The sequence below is a fragment of the Orycteropus afer genome, unplaced genomic scaffold (genome assembly GCF_000298275.1).
Source record: "Orycteropus afer afer isolate SDZICR_OR568_19922 unplaced genomic scaffold, OryAfe1.0 scaffold00255, whole genome shotgun sequence".
NCBI classification, from domain to species: Eukaryota; Metazoa; Chordata; class Mammalia; order Tubulidentata; family Orycteropodidae; genus Orycteropus; species Orycteropus afer.
In genome coordinates, this window is record NW_006921842.1 from 1,046,952 (window position 1) to 1,057,958 (window position 11,007).

The following is an 11,007-nucleotide window of genomic DNA, read 5'->3' on the forward strand; positions in this document are numbered from 1 at the left end:
TTTTAATCTGTTTCCTCATCCATAAAATAATATACACTACAGAAAAGTCCACTAGGGTCTCAAAAGCTAAGTAGAAAGTGAAATCCTAAAGATCTATTTAATGTGGCTTGTTTCCAATCATCATGCAAGCTTTTGCTAACTACGGTCAAGTGAAAACTTTAACATGTCATCTACAGTCTAACATGGCATCCACACATATCCTTTGAAAGACTTAAGGACAGCCAAGGTGACCCAGACTATTTCAAACACTGAGCTCTCAAAAGTAAGTTAGGCCAGGGTATGTAGTTTTTGTAAAGATACAGATAATAGTGTTCTGTATCTCTCACCCCTTGACAGGGATAATTCCTATTGATCACAACCAGAAGCTAGAAAATGCAGCTAGAAAATGGGACAATAAGAATATGTTGAGGTCTAATCCTATATGTCTTAGGATACCTACTCAGTCTCTCCACTTCTGATATTGATCCAAGTCAAGGATCATCTTTGCTTTAAGATATATAATGTCTCATTTATTTAAACAAAGAATCCCTTATTTCCCTTGGAAATAAGTCTTGTGAAATAGATATTCAAGATACCACATTTCATATAACTTCTGAAACTCTGGTGGGATTTTCAGGTATTCTGTAGGACATATTCCTTAGTTTATATAAATATATAGATATATCTATATATCCCATTTATATAAATTAGGAATCCTTAGGTAAACAGTTAATGTACTAGACTGCTGACTAAAAGGTTGGAGGTTCAAGTCTATCTTGGGGTGCCTTAGAAGAAAGATCTGGGGATCTACTTTGGGAAATCCAGCCATCTCTAGAACACAGTTCTGCACTGACACACATAGGAGTTCTCAAATCTACCCAGGGGTGCCTTGGAAGAAAGAAATCCACTTGATGGCAACTGTTTTTCTATATAAACTAAAAAATTCATCTCAGAGAAAGGGGTCCAAATCTCTAAGACACACCATAAGAAACACAAAATTGGCACTGTTACTTATTTGAGCCTTCAAAATATTATTTGTATTACCTCTGTGTTTACAACTTCCATTGGTCTTTTCTTGGTTTCTCCTATGTCCAGGTAACTGGAGGAAAAGAAAAAAAAAAAAAGTTATAATAAGGGTTGTTTGTAGAGCTTTTGAATCAGTTATATAAACTTCTTTTTTAAAATTATTAAAAAGTAAAGCAAACCATAGGAAATACATAAACCTAGAGCAAAAATCAATTACTAATTAAAAGTAATTATAGTCATAAGAACTGCTTTCACCATCGCCAAGTAGAGCTGACACATGTCTATCCTAAACATCAAGGGAATTGAAGTCTTAGAAAGACATACTTCTATTATGGAACATTTTCGAACTCATAATGGTTAGCTACACATTATATATGCATTTTCCAATTCCAATATGACATAAAGAGTAGTTAGCATGTCAAGCTCCTTTAATCACAGATTTAGGTCAAATAAAATGAATAAAGTGCTTTAGAGTAACAGCTGGAAAAGGCTAGGAAATCTTTTTCCCTAAGAGATCACTTTAATGATGCAGAAATAGTCACGTGGGATGGTTTAGGTATTGGTTCCGCTAAGAAACAGATGGGTGGACTAGTTAACCTCTGGAGACCCCTACTATTCCATTACTGTTTGTTGCAGATATTAGCTAGTGACCATTCTTTAGCTGTGACAAAAGTACAACCTGAAAACTTTATACTTTTGTCAACTTTAAGCCTGAAGTTCATCACTGTGATCTGGTTTCAGTTGTATATGGTCTCTTTCACTGTGCGTCATGTTGTTGTTGTTGTTATGTGCCGTGCTTCATAGAAGGTGCAAAATAAACATTTTAATTTAACAAATTAATATAAATTTAGCAATTAATTTTATTACATATATATGTGTGTGCATATATATAATCTTTTACCTCAACTACTGTAATTACTGAGTTGCCAAAATAAGTTTATATTAGAATTAATTTTTGCTTTTGGCTTTAAAATGTGGTTTTGTTCTTACTGTTTGCTTTTTTGGATAGAATGCTTTAGCTAAATTGATACCTTTGGAAATTATTCATTTCCTCCACACAAACAGATTTACAAAAGGCAGTGTGAATATTCCCTCTGTTATAGAAATAAAACAGCACTTTTGTGAATCGGCAAGGACCAATTTCTGACTTCATACCAAAACATTCTAATTGCCATGTATAGGAAAGTGACCTTAGATCTACAAGATTAATATAGTAAAGCCAACTTCCGAAAATGCACAGGGAAACTTCTGGGGAAAATAACAATCTCTAGAACGCTATGCTATAAAATAAAGGTTTAACAGCTACCTGAAGTTTATTTATAGTTTTAAAAAATATTACAAAAATCTGGGTGAAAAGAATTCAAGTGGGCAGTTGATCATTTTCATTTGAACAATATTTTTCTTCTGTCATTATCTTCCCAAACATCATTTAGGGTCTAAATGAAAGCACACAGATTACCCTCAATACATGTTGGACTTCCTTTTGTCCTGCTAGTTGCTTCATTTGCTTTATAAACTTACACGTGCCAAGCTTCAAATACATTCACCTATAAATCCCCTTGGTTTCTATCATCATAACCATAGATACCACTACTTTAACACAAATAAGATATTCATCTGTCAGCATAGAAAGCTAACAACTATCAACATTGTTAGAACAAATTCAGTTTTGTTGTGAATGAAAAACAAATGTAACCATGCAAATCTCTTGTACATATAAAGGGTGAGCTCTCATATACACTTGAAAGCTAAGACTGAAGTGTGATTTTTACTGGGTTTGGAACTGTATCTGTCTTTATCTTTGGAGTTGGTAGTGTCAAATAAACAAAGGAGAATATAAATTACTAAAGTGCTCCTACAATTTTCAGCTTTTAATGGATTCTGAACCGGATTTCTATTGCCATGAAAATGGTTTTATATGGAAAGTATTCAATGAAAAATAAAGTGTGTGATGAAAGGAACTGAACATAAAGATGCCTTACTATAGGAGATAATAGTTTGGTATTTATAAAACGCACTCATATCCATAGCACTTAACTTTTCACAACAAGCTTGTTAGGCAGGAATGATTATGTTTCTTTTCTGTATTAGGAAACTGATTAGCTGAGTCAAGTGACTTGCCCAAGGATACAGAGCTAATAAACAGCTCGGCCTCCAGTCTTCTGACTTTAAGTTGTAAGTTTCTTTAAAGCTCTCAAGTTCCATTTAGTTCTTTCCTACTCAGGAAGACAAGGCACGCTTAGGAGAGGCTGCAGGGAAGGGAATAGATAAACCCTAAGGGAAAAGATAAATCCATCATCTCCCATAAAAAGAATGTCTGGTATAACAAAAGGTAGAATATCTAGAACTCAATTTAAATAAACCTAAGAAAGGAAGGTTGATTTTAGACAACTTTAGTGGTATTTAGAAAAATAAATTCTATATGATTTAACAATAGAATTTATAAGTATATAGCTTATAGTAGGGCTGTATCTTGCTATCCTGAGGCCCAAGCTAAATGTAATATTTAAAAACTATGAAATATGGAGTTATCATATGTCCCAGTAATTCCACTCTTAGGTACCTGACCAAGAGAAATGAAGACAAATGTCCACACAAAAACCTGTACATGAATGTTCATAGCAGCATTCATTATTAATAATAGCCAAAAAGTGAAACAACAGATATATCTATCAAATTGATGAATGGATAAATGAAATTCATTCCATGGAACATTATTTGGCAATCAAAAGAATGAAGTACTGATACACACTACAACATAGATGAACCTTGAAAAGATTGTGCTAAGTGGGAAAAAAAGCCAGGAATAAAAAACATATTGTATGATTACATTTATGTAAAATATCTAGAATATATGAATCTTAGAGACAGAAATAGATCAGTAGTTGCCTAGAGCTGGGGATGACAGGAAATAGAATTATGACTGCAAATGGGTACTGGATTCTTTTTGGGATGCTGAAAATGTTCTAAAATTAAATTGTGGTGATAGTTGCACAACTCTGTGAATATACTAAAAAAAAAATAAGGTGAATTTTGTGGTATGTGAAATATATGTCATTCTACCTGGCCTTTCATTCCCATTGCCATCAGAAATAATCTCACTCAACTCTCAACTCCACATATAACTTTAGCTATATTGCTAACTGCATTTATCACTTTCTACTTGGCATGAAAATGATTGCTGTTTGTGTATTCTCTCTCCTGTTAGACTGCAGGCTCCTCAGCACTGGGATTCATGTCTTGTTCATCTTTATTCACCTCACAAACCCAAGTGATGTTTGCTAATTCACTGATTACCTACTATGAATGAGCTGTTTGCCAGGAACAATGGATAAGCACCAATAACCCACCCCTGCCCTTGAGGGTCTTACAGATACCTAGAGAGACAGACATGTAGACAAATATGATAAACCCACTCAACTTTTCCAAGTGCTATACTAATTGCATAAACATGCAGGTTTGGGAGAAGTCACAAAAAAGCAGGGCATGGTCGTTTCTACAAGGAATGAAAGGTGAAAGAATTTGGACAGCATAGGAAAAAACACAAACAGTACCTCCTCTCGCCATAATGTATTATCCAATACTATCAGTATAAGTGATTTTTAAGAAATCTTTGCTTCAAGCAAAAAGAGTTTCAAAGAAAAGGGAAAGAAGAAAAAAAACAGAAAAATTAAAGCAGAATACAAAATGGTGAAGTATCAGATGATCTTTTAAAGTATCCCTTGCATGAATACTTTTTTTAAAGATTCCTAGTGCCTAAGGCATTTGACTGCTAACCAGAAGGCTGGCGGTTCAAATCCACCAGTCAAATCCATGGCAATCTACTTCCGTAGTGATACCGCCTCAGAAACCCAAGGAGGGGTCGGTATGAGTGGGGATCGACTCCACTGCAGCGAGTTTGGTTTGGTTTGGTATTGTTTATACACAAATTTTAAGTCTGTTTCTACTGCTGCTGTTGTTGTTATATGCCGTCGAGTCAGACCCGACTCATAGCGACACCTCGTTGGGTTTCCTAGGCAGTATCACTACGGAAGTAGATTGCCTCATCTTCCTTCCGAGGTGTGGCTGGTGGGTTTGAACCGCCAGCCTCCTAGTTAGCAGTCAAGTGCCTTAGCCACTACGGTAGGCAAGTGAAATTCTCAATTCACTTCCAACCTCTACCCTCAACTGCAGCCCGGGCTTTGAGAGAGTCACCAAAGCATGTCACACAACCCCTCACCTCACTGAGTAGGTGTGTGTTGGGGGCAGGGGTGTCATTTATTTCCTCACAAAATCCAGTATCACAATGCACCTTGAACTGGTGGGCAGTATAGGCAGAGGGACTCACTTGAGTTTCTTGAAGGCTTCCTGGCCCCCGGCCACGTAGTTGCCCCCGCTCTGAATCTGATCTAGCTTCCGGATACGGTGGCCAGACCGCGGAGTGTAGATGTTCCTGACAGCCCCAAAGGGCGCCTGAACGCCACCCGTCACCTCCCTCAGGAAGACGTCAAAGCTGGAAACCTTCTTCTCATGGATGACGACTCGGCGCCCAGCGAAGAAGGGGTCCCCGTTGCGGTACACCAGCACGCTCTTCACTACAGGCTGAGACAAGTGGTTGGATCTGGTGCTGGTGCCGCTCATCTTCCCCGCGGGACGCCGCCGCGGCTCGCTGCTCCAAGGGAGGCACCTGTGCTGTCCCAACTGCCTCACCGCACACACAGCGCGGGATCGATTCCTGAAACTAATGGGCAAGACACAAACCCAAAGATAAGAAAGAAGTAAGCGCCGAGCTCTGGCGTCCAACCCGCAGAGACCCTGCAGACTGCAGGGCTCACGGTAGACGTTTAAGTATTTCACCTTGGTCTGCACAACCAATCAGCACTCACGATGTGCGTACGACACCTGTTACACATGCTAAGGGCAGAATCAAGGTGTAACACCTCCGGAAGAGCCACGTGAGAGGCTTTAAACAAGGCAGAAGAGACAGAGGTTGGTGGGGCATGAATTATAAATATGACAAAAATTTCTAAGCTAAGTACTCATAAACTTTTACTCATAAACTGTTACTCTTTTCTTTCTGTCCTTGTTCCTTACCCCTCCACTCTTTGCACCCAAGTTAGAGCAATTAAGATCCTGGTTGGAATTAGTCATTTTTTTCTTTGCTGATTCAAAAAAAATAATAATAATAATAGCCTAAGGTGCATTGAGGGACAGAAACTCGGACTCTACGTCCAGGACCCCTCCCTCTCTCCCCAGATGACCGCCACCGCGGGGTGGCGTAGCTCCCGAGGGCATCATTTGAAACTGCTGGCAACATGGTCGCGGCAGAGGAATAGCAGGGTGGGCAGACGGAGGGGTCTCGAGGTAGGCGCCAGGCGACTTGGTACCTACCGACACTGGAGGGCTGGTTGGGAGAGACGCGGCTCGGGCGCTCTCTGGCCTGGGCAGGGGGCGCCGCGCGAGGGCGCCGGGCGGGAACGCCGCGCTGCGGCTCCGTTAGCACCTAGGTGAACTTGGCAGCGACCGCACCTCGCTCCCGCTGTTCCGCCGCTGCCATTACCTCTGCCGGCCTCCCTCACCCGAGGGAGTGGGGGAACTGAGTTGTTATGTCCCGCCGTTTCCATAGCAACTGCAGCAGCGCGCGGGGAGCAAAGTCCGAGAAGTAGGCCTAGCGCGCGCCTGGGTCCCCTAGGGCTTCGCTAGCCTCTCTGGCAGAGGCGCAAAAGAAGTGAGGGGCTGGGGTGAAAAGGGAGTCAGGGGCATTCTTACAACACTGCTCTATCAATTAACAGCCGCCTATTGTGTAGGGTTCTGTTCTAGGATTTAGGGATACAGCGGTGAAAAAGATAAGCTGCAATGTTTAGAGTGCAGACTACGTGCCTAGCTCTGCTGTGAACAGTGTTTTTCACTGCCTTCAAGAAGCCTAGCGGTTCAAACCCACCAGTCACTACTCCTCAGAACGAAGATTGGGCAATCTACTTCTGTAGTGATATCCCCTCGGAAACCAAGGAGGGGTCGCTATGGATCGGATCCGACTCCATGGCAGTGATTTTTTTAATTTATTTTTCAAGAAAGTTAATGGACCCAAACAAACCAAAGATCATGAAGATGGTTCAGGACTGGGCAATGTTTCCTTCTGTGACACATAGGGTTGCCACAAACCAGCCAACTGGAGAGCAACTAACAATAAGGCTAAATGGTTAGGTGACTGTTTTGTGCCTAAGTATCCACATCCATGCTGTTTGTGTGCAAATTACGAAAATATGGAGCTAGATGGGGGAGAGGAGCTTTGAAAATAGAAAGAAATCAGTGAAGAGGTACTCTGTCCAATCCAGTCTCGGACTTACATATTGCATGACCAGGAAAAGTCTCTAAAAAGAGGTGGTATCTTCTAACTCAGCTCTGCCACTGTTCTGTTCCTCTTAAGACTTAGTTACTGTGTGTTTAGTGCCACTGAGGAAGAGGAAGATATGGAGAGGTTCATGGGAGGTACAGACAGTGATGGCAAGCATTGGATAGATGGATGGACAGGCTGAATGATCAGGTTTGTCTAGGCAGGAGGGAGCATGCCCATGGCCATGTACAGGGTTGGCAGACAATGTTTCTACATGTGTATTTGTATGTGCTGTAAGAATGTCTGGGTGTATAATAGCGACAAGGGGCAAGATTGTGGTGGCTTCATGGCCACAGCCAGCTACCCTGAGGGAGCAAGTAGTCGGACCTGTGGGCTCTGGGCCATGGTCGCAGGGAACATCAAACTCAATTTGCATAATATACTACACAAAAATACTGTTCTATATCCTACTTTGGTGAGTAGCAACTGGATCTTGAAAGCGTATAAGCATCCATCTAGATGCAGTGATGGGTCTCTCTCTCTTCAGAGTAGGGAAGAATGAAGAAAACCAAGGACACATAGAAATAATTAGTCCAAGGAACTAGTAAACCCTGCTATCCTCAAACTATTTGACCATGAGACCAGAACTGGATGGTGCCCAGCTACCACTGTCAATCACTCAGAGGGGGGTTGGTGCAGGAGATCTTGGATAGAATGGGAGAACAATGTGGAACAAAACTCAAAATCATTAAAAAGAAAAAAAAAAGGACCAGTATTGCTGGTCTGATAGAGCCTGATGACATCCCTGAGACTATGGCCCCTAGTTACCCTTCAGGTCTTGAACTGGGCTTGCTGCTGTGGCTTCTAGCCAGGCAGTGGACAGGTATGTGGAGTGAATATTTGCATCAGGTAGATGCACTAATTGGAGCAATTAATTGAGGAAGAACAGGGGGGCAGTGTTTGCACAGGGAGATAGCTGGGGGGCAGAATGCATGGAAGGGAAGGACACAGGGAAGAGGTGACTACGGGGAGGAAGTGGGAAGAGAGCTGTTACATTGTGGAGAATTGTAGACAATGTCATGAAACAAAATGTCTATGAACTGCTGTATAGAAAATGAATTTGCTTTGTAAACTTTCACCCAAATCACAATAAAAATTTTTCAAAAAGACTTAATTACTGTGTGTTATGTGCAAATTTTATTACAAGGTGTTCTTAATTCATACATGAATAAAAAATTATTAGCATTAATTGAACACTTGTACCAAGTATTATGTTAAGCACTTTACATAGTTTACAGAATTTAATGTTCACAATAACCTGCAAATACTTTTATAGCCTGTAAATACTTTCCTTTCCTCCAATAAAAAAAGTGAGATGTAGAGAAACCAAAGAAATTTACCCAAGGTCACAATTTCAGAGCCACCTTAACCACCATGTTATACCACATGCAAGGTGAATACAAGGGACATTGCAATCTTGTGCAGAAATGTTTTTATTAAAGTCATTAAAACATTAATGCCCAGAAGACATCAAACTCAATGGGCATTACTACATAAAAACATTGTTCTACATCCTACTTTGGTGATTAGTGACTGGGGTCTTAAAAGCTTGCAAGTGGCCATCAGCGATGCAACAATTATTTTCTCCTTGTCCAGAGCAAAGAAGAGTGACAAAAATCAAAGATGCATGGAAACAATTAGTCCAAGGGACTAGTGGACCATGGCAACCAAAGCCTACATAACCTTAAGACTGGAAGAACTAGATGGTCCCTGGCTATCACTGTCAACCACTCGGAGATGTATCAAAATAGGAGATCTTGGATAGATTTTAAGAAAAATGTGGAAAACTCAAAATCATAGAAAAGACCAGGCTTACTGGTCTGATAGAGACCAGTGAAATCCCCTAGACAATCGCCCCTAGTCACCCTTCAGGCCTGGAACTGAACTCAATCCTGTGGCTTCTAGCCAAACAACAGACAGTCATATAAAGTGAACATTTACACCAGGTAGTTATACTTCTTAGAACAATCAACCATGGGAGATCAGAAGGGCAGCATTTGCACAGGGAGATAGCTCAGAGGGAAGGAATGCATAGGAAAAAAAAAAAAGACATAGAGAAAAGGTAACTACAGGGAGAAAGTGGGAAGAGAGCTGTTACATTAGGGGGATTGCAATCAATGTCAGAAACAAAATGCATATGAACTGTTGAATGGAAATGAATTTGCTCTGTAAACTCACCAAAATCACAGTTAAATATATATAAATGCATATATATAAATGCCTTAAAAGAAGGCTGTTGAGAAGAGAATACAAAGAGGAAATAGAAGAGGGAATTTCTGTGAGCTGGTAGTAGGAAAACACAGATTGAGGGAATAGATGTGGAAGATAATCTGTGAATGAAATAAAAATATACTATGTTTAACAATTAAGAAAACAAATGTAAAGGATTTTGAAACAGCTCCTGTAGAGAAAGCATATTTTCAGATCAACAAATTACAAAATACCTGTCAACTAAAGAAATCCTAAAACTAACTGCTTAGCTTCAGACAGAAAATATACAACCATATGCAAAGGAGAGCACTACACAGGAAACCAAACTCTCTTACCCTTACCTCTGTTACTGAGTTTCTATATTCTTTCAAGTCAGTATGTGAATAGTGGCACATACTCTGCTAATTTACCCTTGTTCTTATTGTTGTGTGCCATCGAGTTGGACTGACTCATAGCGACCCCTCCTTGGGTTTCCGAGGCAGTATCACTACGGAAGTAGATTGCCCCATCTTCCTTTCAAGGAGTGGCTGGTGGGTTTGAACCACCAGCCTTCTAATTTACCCTTAAGAAATGTTAACTTTTAAAATGGTTTTTACCAATAGAGCCTGGTGGAACCACTGAGACTATGGCCCCGAGCTGCCCTTCAGCTCTGGAATTGAATCCACACCTGTGGTTTCCAGCCAAACAAAGTACAGGCATGTGAGTTAAACATTTACCTCAAGTAGACACACGCCCTGGAGAGAACAATCATGGGAGAAGGAAGGGCTGCTTATGCACAGGGAGACAGCTCAGGGCGCAGAAGAGTATGGAGGGATGGACACTGGGAAGAGGTATCTATGGGGAGGAAGTGGGAGGGAAGCTGTTGCACTGTGGTAAATGATATGAGACAAAGTATATGTGAACTGCTGTATGGAAAGTGAATTTGCTCTGTAAATCTTCACCCAAATCACAATCAATTTAAAAAAAAATAATAATGGTTTTTAAATCTCAGTTTCACAAAGAGCAAGGACTTCAGCTTCCTGAAGGACTGTTTCTTAGATACACACATGGACAGCAGTGACAGTTTCTAATAGGCCTTGAGCACCTCTGAAAGGGTTAACCCAATTGGTGCTGATGGCTAAGATCCTCTTCATTTCCATGCGGCTCTCCCATGGAACAGGTGTTGAGTTACAAATGCCCACCATTTACTTAGCAGCCAAGCACTTAACTGCTGTGCCAACAGCACTCCTTCCTGCTATATTGAAAGTACCTAATATTTCTCCAGAGGAGAAAGACCTGGCAATCTGCTCCTATAAAGGTTATATCCTAGAAAACCCTATGGGGGAGGAGTTCCGGCAAGATGGCAGACTAGGCAGAAGGACTGCACAGACCCTCTTCAACAAAGAAAAGAGAAACCAATTAACACAGACACAGAAGAT

General features: G+C 40.6%; 1 protein-coding gene across 1 annotated transcript in view; it reads right to left on the reverse strand.

The window, feature by feature from the left end:
- The window catches only part of DCDC2 (doublecortin domain containing 2), a 337,396-nt gene extending 331,771 nt beyond the window's left edge, over window positions 1–5,625 (reverse strand). Inside the window, exons 1-2 of the mRNA XM_007949808.1 lie at window positions 5,333–5,625; window positions 1,024–1,078 (exon numbers count right to left, since the gene is read on the reverse strand). Coding sequence (XP_007947999.1) covers window positions 1,024–1,078; window positions 5,333–5,625 — 348 coding nt within the window. The remainder of the gene's footprint in view (window positions 1–1,023; window positions 1,079–5,332) is intronic.
- Between the last annotated feature and the right edge of the window lie 5,382 nt (window positions 5,626–11,007).